The sequence below is a fragment of the Haliotis asinina genome, chromosome 10 (assembly GCF_037392515.1).
Source record: "Haliotis asinina isolate JCU_RB_2024 chromosome 10, JCU_Hal_asi_v2, whole genome shotgun sequence".
NCBI classification, from domain to species: Eukaryota; Metazoa; Mollusca; class Gastropoda; order Lepetellida; family Haliotidae; genus Haliotis; species Haliotis asinina.
The window spans coordinates 27433469-27447747 of record NC_090289.1 but is presented as its reverse complement, the minus strand read 5'-3'; the positions used below and the strand labels follow the sequence as shown (position 1 = coordinate 27447747).

The window sequence follows — 14279 nt, the reverse complement described above, 5'->3', positions numbered from 1 at the left end:
TGTCTTAAGTGAGCCAAAGAACAATAACTTGGTCGACCTTCAGTCCAATAGCATCGTACAATCATGATGTTTTTCAGAAGACTTGTGAATTTCGCAGAAGGGTGACTTCGGCAAAGACACGGTACCGAAGGTGATGCCTCCCTACATGGCGGCAGGTAGATAACTTGGCGATCATTTAGCACTCTTCCATGTGTAAACGATCAAAATTATTCAGCACACTGATGGTGCAAATACATTGAATGCACCGAATTTGCATATCAATGTCTATTTGTTGAAGAAAAGGCATTTTTAAGATCCTGCGAGAATGTCAGTAATGTCTGAATGTCGGTTGAGTTACGGGCATTCACGCGAGATTTTAGACATGCTTATTCTTCAACATATAGACATTTATATGCGTTCAGTGCATTCATTGTATCTGCACCACCACCAATGATTATCAATGTGCTAAATAATGTTGACTGTATACACGTGTATACTTCGAGGGGCATAGCGATCTACCTGCCGCCACGTTAAGATGCTGGTAAAGCAACGCACATTACCAGCACTATCTTAGGTACAGCGAAAGATTGATTATTTTAAGAGCGCTTCTGAGTACAGGTTTTGTACGGTGAAGATCACCGAGATTTCAAAAGAAAATGGTTACGTCTTTTTCAAAATGATAACACCAACAATTTGCATGGTGAGTTTCCCTATTCTAAAAGCACTCTCACATCTTCCCTACCTCTCTTTCCTTACCTCGCCTTTCCTCAACTGTGTATGTCCTCCTCATGCTTTAAATTCCGTATGCTGTACATTGTAATTCATGTTCTTTACTACAACATTGCCTTTGCTTTAATCAAAGGAAAAAAACTTTTTGTCCGGACTGCTTTGTTGTCACGCAAAGGACTTCAGGCATGGAGTGTGTAGATCTTGGCCATGAACTTGTGTGGGTTAAGGTGATAGTATTGGGTGGCAAACCTACACCAGAGAGAACAGATCTCATCACTGCTACTTTTGAATGACATACTGGTGACATCCATGACAAAACCATTTGAGATAGTGTTTTACCCTTTGTGTAAATTCAGTGACACACACACCAGGATGCACATGTTGGGGAAGACTTTGATCGGGACACATACCATAGCCATCAATACAACCAGTCAGCCGCTTCTCGTTATGTCTTCTCCCTCAGACCATGTCAAGGATGAGAAGGTAGGGATGCCAACCACTTATCAGCACCATCCTGTCAGGCAAGCTGAGTTTGGCCAACATTTGGTAGATAGTTGGAACATCATTTTTTCTTTACTGGTGTTCTATGAAATACAGAAACAATTCAATCACCTAACCTTCAAAGTCCTAATAACAAACTGATGATTGTTTCCACATTTATCAAATTAGCTCCCCCTCTAAGATAGAGAGAAATGGGAGGTTAGTTTTACACCACTTACATCATCATTGTGGACACCAGAAATGGGCTTCACTCACTGTATCATGAGGAAACGAACCCTCATTTTCAGAGTGACGAACGCTTTAACCACTAGGCTATCCCACCAACCCTTGATTAGAACAAAAAGAAAAAAAGATACTTTGTTCAGAATATAAGTATGGTGCAAAACTTTTCCACAAGTAAATTGTCCTAATATTCCAAGGGATGTAATCTTGCTTATCTTATCACACTCATGGGACAATTGTGCTTTCATTAATCCACTTTCATCATTCAGCATTACTCCAGCTTCTGAAGTTCAACAATGAATAATTCAATTCACACTCCCAAAACAACACAAAAGACATTATTTAGTTACTGGTTTTATTTCAACCATTGCTAACATATAGTTTAGAAACAGACACCTAGCTACATCCATACATCGCCCAACTGTTACCAGTCAGTCTTCCACTCTCACCCACCTCACTAAAATCACAAGCGTAAGCCAGGAGAAGTATACACAAACTGTACAGAGATCTTTATCTTATAATCTTACTTTTTACAAAAGTTGCTAGAGCCAGCAAGAGCTTACAAAGGCTTCCATTTACACTATTTACAATAGTAGCTTCATAGGTTGCACACTGCATTGGTTGTGGAGCAGTTTCTCAACCAAATCAAACAACACTGAACATCAGAGTAGCTTGAGTAACTTCTCCACACAGGGAGCGGACATAATGACCTTGTACTGGGGAAACGTACCATGGGCTATATTACACAGTTGCACTTATCAACGATTAATGTTTATTGTGTACAGTGATATTGGAAATGCAACAATGACAAAATGCAATTTGACATGATGGCTTCAGAATTGTAATGTATGGGTGGACTCAAATGAATGGAAATGATGTAAAAATACCAAACTGAGAAACTCGCTATCAATTTTGTAGAAGAAATAGATATTAGTCCCTATGTATTTTACTTCAAATGGTTATATAAATACAAATGTTCAGAAGTCAATGTTAGTCAAAAGCAAGAACTGGTGTCAGTTCGGTGATCTACAGAAGTCAAGGATGCAGAAAAGTCTCAATAAGCTTGAACTTCTAACAAATTTAGACTCGAAAGCAGAAAACAAAATGGTAAAGTGAACCATTTCATTAGATAAAACCAAGATCAAGGTCCGTGGTAAATGTCAGGAATAAGGAACTGTAATGGAATTTGCACATGACCCAATCAAGGCATGTGATGACAGAATGTAAGTTAGAGGAGGGGAATATTCCTTGAGGGCTTCTTTTACATGTTTTCAAATCAAGGAACCATAGGTAACAACACTGGTTTGTCAAGACACCTTATACCACAAACTTATCACTATTTGATGGAGAAAAATAACTAAAACTGAGTTGGCTAAATCATGCCTTTGATTGATCATTCTACTGTTTATAAGAAATCAACTATGTATGAATTTTTCACATATATACTACAAAAATGGAGAAAGAAAACGAGTTTCAAAACAGTTCATTTTGTTTAGTTGGTCAGCTTATTTGGGAGGGCACTGTTGGTGAAACACTCAAACATTGTACTAGCATGCACTTTTGATGCTGCTAAATTAAGCATCATGATCCGGACCAAAAGACTTCAGTCCATACCATATTTCAATCAGCTGAAAGCATATCCCCTAATTTGACAATCTCGGTTGGGCTATAGGACTTTTAAGAAGTTCAACCTCAAAACTGTAAGATTTGAGACAATTCTACTCCCATTGTGCAGGATTATATGATAACATTGTCTAAAATGAAATTATAGACAAAGTCACTAAATAGAAATATGATATACCAGTACTGGAAGTAGGGTAGTGCCATTTACAGTCATCTTGAAGCTGTGAGGATGCACCAAATCTACCATATCGCTTGAAATACAAGCATGCTTCAGTTTTGTAGAAATCAGAACCGGTGATAAATAAAGATGGTCTGATAAACTGCAGTGTGAAAAGCATCTTGTGTATATCATCAGCATGTCAGTAACAAAAATGATTATTCAGATGACCTCGGGTAACACAGAAGCCTTCACTTCAATAATATAATGCAACAGAAAATTGGTTACTTGTTCATGAAGGGATCCTACTCTCAGAGCAACTTGTCCAATATGCATGGGTAGCAGTTGTTTTGAAGAAGCATGTGCTTAAAAATTTGCCCTCAATTCCACATTTGGCACAATGGAAAGATTACAAATGCTCCAAAAACACTTTACTACCAGACAGTCATTGCATTTCTCCCACAGCTCTCATTTTGCTTCTGTTCTGTTCCCATGAACAAAGGTTGTGGGGGAGGGGGAGGAAAAGAAGAAAAAAAAGAAAGAAAAGGAAAAAGATGTGACAATTAGATACTGTTCACCATCACACAAATAAGCACACTTAACTCATGTGAAAACTCCTATGTCTTTCCACCTTAGGTTATTTTAGTCTAGGTATACCAAGGCAAGAACAACGTCTAAACAAAATTCAATGAAATAGATCTTTAATTCTAGTTTTGACCACTAATCACTAATACATTAAATGTACAAGACATTGCTTCAAGAGGAAACTTGAGACAATATCTCTTACTGAAAATAACTGCTTACGCAATCAGATCACGAGGAGTTGGAACAAAACGCTGAACAGGTGAACAGGTGGAAAAGTGATTCATAACCAATGTCAGGTGAAACAGGTTCTCTCAAATTGACAAAATGTAGTCAGGTGTCTTAATCCCATCAGCACAATTCTTTAAAGATTATCCGTATATATAATTCCTTACAAAAAGAACACTTCTACAGGATTTTCAAACAAATCAAATCAAATAATTTAGAAATATGAAAATTCTTGAAAGATTAAAACAAATCACTTCCCTTTGAAAATATGAAAAGAGAATAAGAATAATCCCAAAATCTGTCAAACTTGGAACATGGAGAAGAACACTGGATATAACTGTTAACAGGCGTAACTCTGGGCAATGGCAATCCCCTCTAACATGTCAGTTAGAGATTGACCTGTATAAATAAATTACATGTCGCTATGCCAGTTAGTATGAGCACTGGGTAAAGGATGCTCCAGCCACTAGCCAGCACAGGTAGCACAAACAGTCCAGAAAGGTTAAAAGTTACTTTCTGTCACGCTTAGCTAGGTGTCTTGTACAGACCCATGCCGAGTTACATCCATAAATAGCAGCAGCAGCCATTGAAAGAAATGTATCACTAGCACATGAAATGTAATCAAATAACAAGGTCTGGTGAATCCACTGTTGGTCTGCAAGTCAAGAAATTATGTAAAAGATGCTGGTTTGTTTCACTGCTTAAGAACAACGGAACAAGAATTAAATAAAAAATCTAAAACAACTGGGCTGTGTAGAGATTGGTTCATGTTTGGGTGGTGGTCAAATGGGTGAGGCTGCATCCAGCTTCAATGTTCTGTTAGAGCCGGAAGACATAAATGATGGCACAACTACCAAAGCAGATCAGTCTCATTGGGCTTTGAAAATTGATCGGTACAATGACCTTTTCCGAGTGAAACTTGGTGCATAACATTCTAAATGAGGCAAAAGAGGAAAAGAAACATAATAAATATGATTCACATGTAACGAATTGACTCAATGCTTTATCAGCAATTTTGCAGCTACTTGTGGCATTTGAGTGCATGGGCAATGTTGAGCACATTGTACATGGATGTCTCCTTGCTTACTAACATCTTTGGTTCAAGTTTCTCAGTGCACAACATAAGACGAACAATTTTTAATAAATCAACAACCATGAATCAAAGCATAACCTTAACATACGTCTCGGACACTATGCTGCAGCCTTCACCTCTGACCTATGACCCACAGACCTCTCCTACAAGAAGCCCTTCCAGTCAAACAGTGTTCCCAGTTGCACTTCAACACATATGACTGTCGACTCCCGACCCACAATGTACGACTGCTACTTTTCTCAACTCGAGGGTTGACAGAAGCAGTCAGGAGCGTCAGAACAGCGCTCGTCTGGACATGCTTGATCTCTGACCCCTTCCCTCAGTCGTCAGCTCAGTGTCAGGATGGTAAGAATGTTGTACCCGGCTTCAAGCTGTCAATTTCACTTATTTGTTTATCCAAAAACAGTATCCTGAAAAACAAAATGTTTATATCAGGATTGTACTCACACTACTGAAAGAACGAAACAAAAGAAAATCGATGAAACATAGATGCTGATAGCTACTAGGGCAACTGTCTTCAGATGTCAGCAAATGATTGTCATCACTACAACAAACCTGTGTTTTAGGGGTACTTATCAACACACATGGTTCCAACAACTTATCATTAGTCTAAGGGAGGTAATTCATCCACAACAGAATTACTCATCTTAAGTTTTGATCAAACAATATCTTGGTAGTTTTCAGAACCAAGGTGTGTTGGCAAAAATATCTGAACTTGAATGGTTGATGATGATGGTTTTACAAGACTTGGAAACATGAATTAAGTACATGCATCTCAATTCCTAACAAGAAATACAAAGTTCTTCAAATTAAGGCCAGACCAATTATAGTGCTTGTTTACCAATTTTTGTCCTCTTAAAACCTAACGGCAGTCAGGAACAAAAAAAAAGAAAGAAGAAAAGTCCTGAAAATTAATCACTTACGGTTTTGTGGACCCCTAATTTGTATTATCAGATAAAATCCTGGGATAATACAGTTCTCATAACAGTAACTCAAATAACAAGATTGCATAGAGAATTCATATGTAAAACTATATTCCAGAAAACCTTTTCAGAAAAGGGTCAAAAGTATCCGCAAATAATCAAATTTCTCAAATCCATGTAAGTCCCATCAGCAAGCAGGCACATGCAAACCATCACTATAGTAATTTCACTTCTCATAACAAAAATGGCTATATCCACAAGTGACCCAAATGTGCTCAACTGGAGGCAATATATTGAGAGTTTCACAGTTGACAGAACTTTGCAAGACGTCCCTACCTTTGTTCATGTAGTGTGGACTGTATCTCGGCAACCCGTACAAGGGAGCGAGCTTTCTTCAGTTCAACTGACACCTGACTACAGTGAAGACTTCCCACATTTAGAGCTTCCTCCATGTAACGATTAGCCTGAAACAGAAACTACAGATGTCAAGACGAGCGAAACATCCTTGGGGTCAAACATCACCCACTACATCATCAGCTGTGGGATAATGAGATGGAATACTGAACACTCGTACGACAGGGTTTCATAACCATTCCTTGGACTCTTTTTGCTCCTGAAGATATCCCAAACTATCCGTGCAATAGGGTATAGAGCATCTGCATCTAAGGTTAGTGTTCCCATCCATGGCCACACACCCAAAAATATGGACAACCAACTATCTGGTGCACTGAGAGTAGGCATATTGCATATTGGGTCTAAGTGGATCTCTTCCACTGAAGTAAGGCATCTAAATGGACCAATGACAATAAGCCACACATATACATGTATGTTAGATAATTTTACATGGAAAAACAGCAAAATGACAGTGGAACAGATTATTTAACTATCTGGGATGTTATCCTACCTGACGTTCAGCATGATCTGCCTGCCAACCCAAGACGTGACCAATAAGTTTCTCATTGTAGTAGTTGCTGAGTGACGGCGTCAACTCCACAGAGTTATCTTTCTTGATGGAGGCTCCAGAGAGTGCACTTGTGGCAACAGGGAGGTTCTGAGAACTGGTGGTACTAGTAGTTGGACTGTGACTGCAATGTTCACAGACAGATGCACTTATAATTTGATTACATATGAAAGTGAATGCAATAATCAGGAAACAAATGAAACAATACAGACTTAACAATGTCAGATTGAGTTTACCTGAGAGGTGGAGCCCTGTTAGTTTGTTAACGCTGCACCTATCAATTTCATTTATTTTGAGTTAAGGATATATAATTCCAAATCACTTCACCCACACATAAATTATTATAAAACTTGCATCATACTGCAACTTGTGCAACAAAATTTTTGTTGTTGAGATCACTATGTACAAATGCATCCAGAAAATTGTGAATACGTACCATGGACTGACATCCGAAATAGGGCTATCGTGTCCCCCGCCACCTCCGTTCTCTGGGTTGGGGTAGTGAGAGGACGAGGATGTAGCTGAATGTTGCGGATTTTGCTGGTTACCTTGGTTATGTTTTTGCGGTTGATGTGAGTGCTGTTGTTGTGGATGTTGTTGAGGACTGGAGTGTTGTTGGGGGAGATTGTTTTGTGCCCCTGCAACAGAACAGAAGTCATTACCAAAACAGAAAAACTCTTTGCATATTCTGGATCTGACAAAATAATTCAAAGAAACTAGAAGAAAACTAAAACTACACCACAGAACTATTAGGTCACTCATAGACAGAGAAAATAGAGTTATCGTGTGATTACTTTCATCAATCCATGTTCCATATATCAGATATTACACATCTCAAATGAAGTGTACTGCTACATTTTTTACATATGAAACTAGTTATTTTTACTATGATGCAACCATATTGGAGAAAAATAAGACAGAATTCATGATTGCCAATTGGTTAAATGGTATAATATTATCATCAGGGTACATGTTCAGATACAAAAAACAAACCAATATATCTTTTGAATTTCACAAATAAGAATTCAGAAGGAGGAAGAAGTCATCAATTTGAAATTTGGTATGGCTAAAATGGACAAAAGCAACAAAACATTCACAAGAATAGTCAAAATATTGATACCCAGAAACAATATATCAATGGCAATGAACTATTCTAATAAAACAAAACAGAGACCCAAATATTGTCATGAGCAGACAGGCAGGAACAGAACCCAAGGCTAAATATTGTGGATGAGCTAGACTACATGTGAAGATACTACTACACTAACTGACAACTTACAATTCTGTTGGGTGCGAGCTATGTGCATGTTGAGAGCCTCCTGTAACTTCTGTAAAGTCTGCAGGGCAGCTGGAAGACACAAAGATGTACAGGGTAACCTCTGTTTTGCACCTTTGTCTTGTATACTACATTAAACCTTCCACATTATGGGATTTATCCTGGATTAAATATGAAGTGCTTCAGAAGTAAATGATAGTTTAAGTTTTGGCTGTTTCAAAAGTATAAAAAAACTCTATACATGTGACACTGAATTCATTACACAAATGAAACATTGGGGATAAAAGATCCACAGTGAAATGATGTCATCTCTTCAAAGCCAGGATATTATAGGACATAGCGACATGAATTGGGATTATATTTTTGCCATTTTGAGAATTCTACTCATATTTGCATCAGATTGAGAGCAAGCTATTAGCCTCTTAGCAGATCCAGAGACATTCCTTGAATTGCACCTGTTAATTTATATACATGCACTCTAATCCCATTCCATTTGATCTCACTGCATTTCAGAGTTGGCTGACTAGTCTATATTACAAGAATGTAATGCTACATATTTTTGATATACCATGTATATCTTTATGTTTGGTAGAACAGTTGATACACAGTTTGAAAAAATGTTTGAAGACTAAAAAATGTATGGTTTACGATCAAAGCAATGACAATACCATTAACAGCTGTCAGTCAAGTATAGGTATAAAGAATTGTCACAATGCTACTAGTAATGTATGACAGTACCACCAATATTTCTCACCTCTTTGTCAGTAGAACACAACAATGACTGGTCTCTTAATATTATATGACAACCTACATACCTGAACAAAAACTTACAGAATTTTGTTTTGTCTTTTTTTTGTCCAATCCATGAGCACCAATAGGGATACAATCATATGTGTCAAAAGATGTAATTGTCATGATTGTATCACATATTATTCCTTGTGGGGGTAGTGTTTCATACTTCATAAACATGAGATTTCCTTCACATATCATGCAAAAAAAAAAAAAGGTTTGAGTGATACATTCATCTCCAATTACAACTACCATATTTTTCTGTCTATATTTTTCAATATAACTTTTGACAAAATAACTGACTGATGACATCACTCCTGGAAGGACATCTTTGGTCACTTCAGTACATCTCAAACATGTTAAGAGGTTGTCGACACACTGCCCTATTTATCCTTGATTAGCCAGCAAGTTATCTCCATCCTATACAAAAGGCATCTTGAGCCCATTCCTAACATAGCTTCATTCTGAAAGCATAGACTTTCTCTCACACAGGAGTTGGAACACAACCAAAACGCCTCTTTTGAATAAAAATTCAAAATCTATCCACATTGAACATCACTGTCTATCTAGCCCAAGTGGCCACAGTAATTGAATATTTTGCTGAAAAGATGTCTTTGCAAGTGCAAAAGGTCAAGACTGAAATCCTCTTACTAACAAGACATTTGAAGTTGCATGAGAGACGATATGCAACAAGGTGCAAATAAATGACCTTGCTTTTTCACTTGAGAAAACAAAATTAACTCCTATCAAATTCCCTAGTCAGCTATTTCAAGAATTGTGTCACAACCAGACACAGAATGAAGCCAAGGTGGCAAATGGGCCCAGGATATTTATCATAATTAAATAGCCTCCAGGCACTTCAGAGCTGTGTAAATCAAGGTAAGAAGTGTATTACCTGTACATGATGATGCCTTGACTCCACGTGAACTGGTGGGAGTACTACCTGGCGATATCTCCATGTCATCAGCGTGATTAGAATCTGGGGACAGAAGCAAATCTTAAAAAATTTGACTACAAAGAAGATCATCTCTTCAAATCACTTTCCAACACTGAATACTTCATTTCAGTGTCTTCTAACTACCCTTTATATGTGGAGGTTCAGTGTCTTCCATCTCAACTGGGATCCTTAAAAAATAAAGTTATTGGTCTCATATTTTCAGAGACTGTTTGATAGTCTTTGTTCAATGCTGCACTTGTCAATATTTCAGAGACTGCAGACTTTAAACAACTGAGTCTGGAGACAAAAACAATGCAGTGGAAGTGATCCTTAGACTGTCTACACAACTGATATACAATCACACCCTTCAACAAAGTCAGTGAGTCAGACTAGTTAATTCCAGTTGTCAGCAATGGCCTCAAACTAGTCTTCAATACAAAGAAGCATCCAATGCAGCCTTGTAGGAAACTCAAATCTCCAGAAAAAAGTTGGGTGTCATCACTGGTGGGAACAAGTACATGTGTAATTTCATCCTTCTTGGTCTTGTCCTTCACATGACATGATGCTAATGACAGATGACTTACAAACAAGACACAACATACGTTAATGACTTCTGTCAGGTAAGCAAAAAATACAGCAACCTGCAGACAGATGAGAATATTCAATACGAAAAATGAACACTGCTGATTGGTAGTTATGTTTGCAACAGTAAAGTAAAATATCTCATTCTCAAAAGGCTAAAAACAAGCATCTTTTCTCCAGGCAGAATTGTGACCACAGATCCAATACAGCCAACTCATTACACAATACAATTGTAAGAAATGCTGAAAACTGAGTGGTAAAGAAAACTTTGACAATTAATCATTTTCAGGATTATTAGGCATTTTCTGTACATACAATGAGCCACAGCCATTTTATCAATAGGTAACCTCAAAATTTTAATGGGCCTTTGTCACTCAAATGTGCAAAATGGACCATGGCCCCTGCCTTTCCCAGTCCCTGGGTACATCTCCAAAATTAGGAATGCCATATTAGTAAACTAGCTTGGACGATTGAAAGAAGTTTTATCTGATTCTACTTAACTGCGTTTTCTTCCTGTACTGGTTTATGAAATGTACACCACTGTGTTATAATTTGTTGCATGGATATTGACTGAGTAAAGAGATATGTGGTGTCTCCTGTTAACAATTCTCATGGGATAATTAGCCTAGCATCAACAATCACATTCCACCTTATTTCAGCACTTGAAACTGCTCGAATTAGAGACAAAATTACTTTCTTGCAGCTGTGAAAATAACATAAATAGATACTCAAACATCAAATCGAAATAGTGATAATGGTTATTGAAAATCAAGACTGATGTGTCAGATTCAATTTTCGATGAATTGTTGCAGCCCTAAAACTGGTCTGTATTTCTGTTTGTTTTTACAGTTAGTTAGCAGATTACTGCATAGACGGACATCTAAATCCAAGGACAATGTTACAGAATAAAAAACAAATCCTGTTCACATTTGTGACATCAGTTCTTTCAACAGAATGAGTGAGTCAGTGTGGATTTATGCAATAGCCCAACACCACCACCATGGAGGCACCAGAAATGGACGTCTCACATTGTACCCAAGAAGTGCAAAAAAAATAAAAATAAAATAAAACAATTAAAGAAAAGCAAGATCTTTCACTCTTATGAACAGCTAGCCTAGTATGTGGAATAAATAGAGGATACAAAATGATAACATCAACATGATTAATGACAGCAAATATTAGCACTAAACCAACCAGCAATACTTTGTATCATAGTATGTATCACGTTAAAATCAGGGAAAAGAAAAGAGACTAAATCATCACAAGTAGTTTTTTTTTAAATCTGTAAAATGTATGGAACAGGTGGTACAGTATAGGAAACATTTTTGATTGCTGCATATCCCACCACTGGATAGTCGTTTTCACAATAATTAGGTCAAATGGATAGACTACTCATGTACAAAGTTGTAATGTCTCGTGAAATTAACTTGATTTCTGGTAAGGAACATATATATATATATATATATATATTGACTGTGCATGTTTTTTTCGTATGCAAATCATACAAATCTGAATTCTTGGTAATACCAAAACGTGGAACTGTTTCAATTACAATTATCTCAACAAAATTGGTGACAGCATGTTACTTAATACACTCAAATTTCAGAGTTTCAGTTCTTGATTTGCTTTTATAAATTCTTGAATTAATAGGCTTAAAATGCTTAAAGCTGCAGACATTCTGTAACATGCAATTAGTATTTTCAGACACAGCAATTTAGTAAAATGGCATATATATGTTTGTGTTTGGGAGCAATGTGTTTAACAGTAATTTGCAATGATTGTTTATGAAAACCCTCTATAAACCAAAACATATCCTTACAATACATGTTGTGTGAATCGTAAATGGCAGTGACAACAGTATTCCTGTGCAGGCTTATCATTTAGTTTTTGAATGAAGGAGATGCTGGTGTGTCTGCTCTTCTAGTACAGTCATCCCTCGCCATAACACGGGTCTTGGGGTCCATGGATGAACCCCCAGCGTTATTTGACATCCGCATTTTAGTACCTATTACATAATGTGGAACAAAGGCTTACTAAAATCTCATTTTCCAAGGACATAAGAAAACTGCTATTTTGTGTATTGTGCCCTGTAAAACTATATCGGATCGTGAAGGTGAAAATAAACAAACTTTGAAAATAAAAACATATATATGCACAGCAAACACTGTAAGTACTTGACTGATGGTAGTTACATATACAGTCAAACCCTGTTGTGTCGAACCCTGTTGTGTCGAACTCGTCGGGTCCAAGGGGAAAGTTCGACTTATCCGAGTGTTCGACACATCCGTCAGCATTGAAAAGACCAAGAACAAACATGACCACGGTGCTTAACACATCGTTATTTTGCAGTAGGATACACATACGAACAATATATCTTTGCAATAAACGTTTACCAAGCTGGTTGAAAAAAGTGTCAGTGTCACGTAACTGGTTAAAAAAATTGATCCTACACCTTAAATACTTAACCAAAAACAAAACATTAATTTAGATAATCCAACTCCGTTTTCCTCACTTCTCATTTTGTATTTTCAAGGAAATCACATGACCGCTAATGTAGACTGTCACATGACAACAACATGCACCATTGTTTGTTTAGAGATATCCTGTCGGTCCGTGATCAACGTGTCACTTAATTAACAACTTAATTATGGTTAATTGTTTGAGTAAAGTTCAGTTGGTAAGTGTGCTGACAATGTGTGTATAGATGCTTAGTTAAACATGTCACTTGATTGTTGAGTCCGTTAATCATTACTTTTGATCTTTAGTAGCACGTTTATGAGGATGACTTCCGATTGCGTGACTGAAGTTTTCAGTTGCAACAACCAGCTTTGACAGTTCGAGACAAAAGGGTAAATTTGTACTTGTTGGAGCCTTTGGGGACCCTAAAATGAGTTCAACACAACCGAGAATTTGACACATCTAGTTCGACACATCAGGGTAAAAATAATGATAAATATAAGGAAATTGGCAGGGACCGAGATGTCAGTTCGACACATCCAAGAATTCCACCAGTGAGTCTAACAAAAAACCTAGTAGAAGGTCGAGTCAGGTAACTTTTGAGCAACCAATGAGCGTACAATCAAACGCGAGATGGTTAAATAGATTTAACCAATCAGACAATGGCAATTATTTAGGGATGTGCATCACCCGGAAGTGAGCGTACACTATATAGCATTCGGAATTGTTCAGGTATGAACGATTTCAAGATAAAAATTCAAAAGGTATGTGGGAATGTGCAATTTCATGATTTGTTAAGCTGTGTTCTGATTGGAATATCTTAAACGTTACCTGACGCAACCTTCCATAAGGTTTTGCTACACTCAGTAGTGGAGTGTAATGAAATACACTGAAACTAAGTTCACTTAGACTGAGGTTGCGATAGGAGTCTACTGGTAGAATCTCTGATTATATAAAATAACCTAAACAATCACAATCCCTAACCAGTAGAAGCTCAAATCTGTCAGGGTTGAGGATTGCAATCCTACACTAATGCAAGCCAGTGAATATTTAGAAAAACAAAATTTATTTGCATATATGTAAACATAATGTAAACATAAAACAATATGTCACACCTTCCTTACATGCTGGGGTTGGTTGTAGGAAAAATCAGTTCTTTTGGTTACTATTTGGTCTTTTGTTGCAGGGAAAAACTTACTGATTTACTTACTTTCCTATTGTTTACAGTGAGATGTTACAT

General features: G+C 37.2%; 1 protein-coding gene across 1 annotated transcript in view; it reads right to left on the bottom strand.

The window, feature by feature from the left end:
- Window positions 1–1772: 1772 nt before the first annotated feature.
- LOC137297657 (WW domain-containing adapter protein with coiled-coil-like) overlaps window positions 1773–14279 on the bottom strand; it is a 28385-nt gene continuing 15878 nt past the window's right edge. The window contains exons 8-13 of the mRNA XM_067829561.1: window positions 9959–10042; window positions 8278–8346; window positions 7435–7636; window positions 6942–7122; window positions 6374–6501; window positions 1773–5524 (exon numbers count right to left, since the gene is read on the bottom strand). Coding sequence (XP_067685662.1) covers window positions 5452–5524; window positions 6374–6501; window positions 6942–7122; window positions 7435–7636; window positions 8278–8346; window positions 9959–10042 — 737 coding nt within the window. The 3' untranslated portion in view covers window positions 1773–5451. The remainder of the gene's footprint in view (window positions 5525–6373; window positions 6502–6941; window positions 7123–7434; window positions 7637–8277; window positions 8347–9958; window positions 10043–14279) is intronic.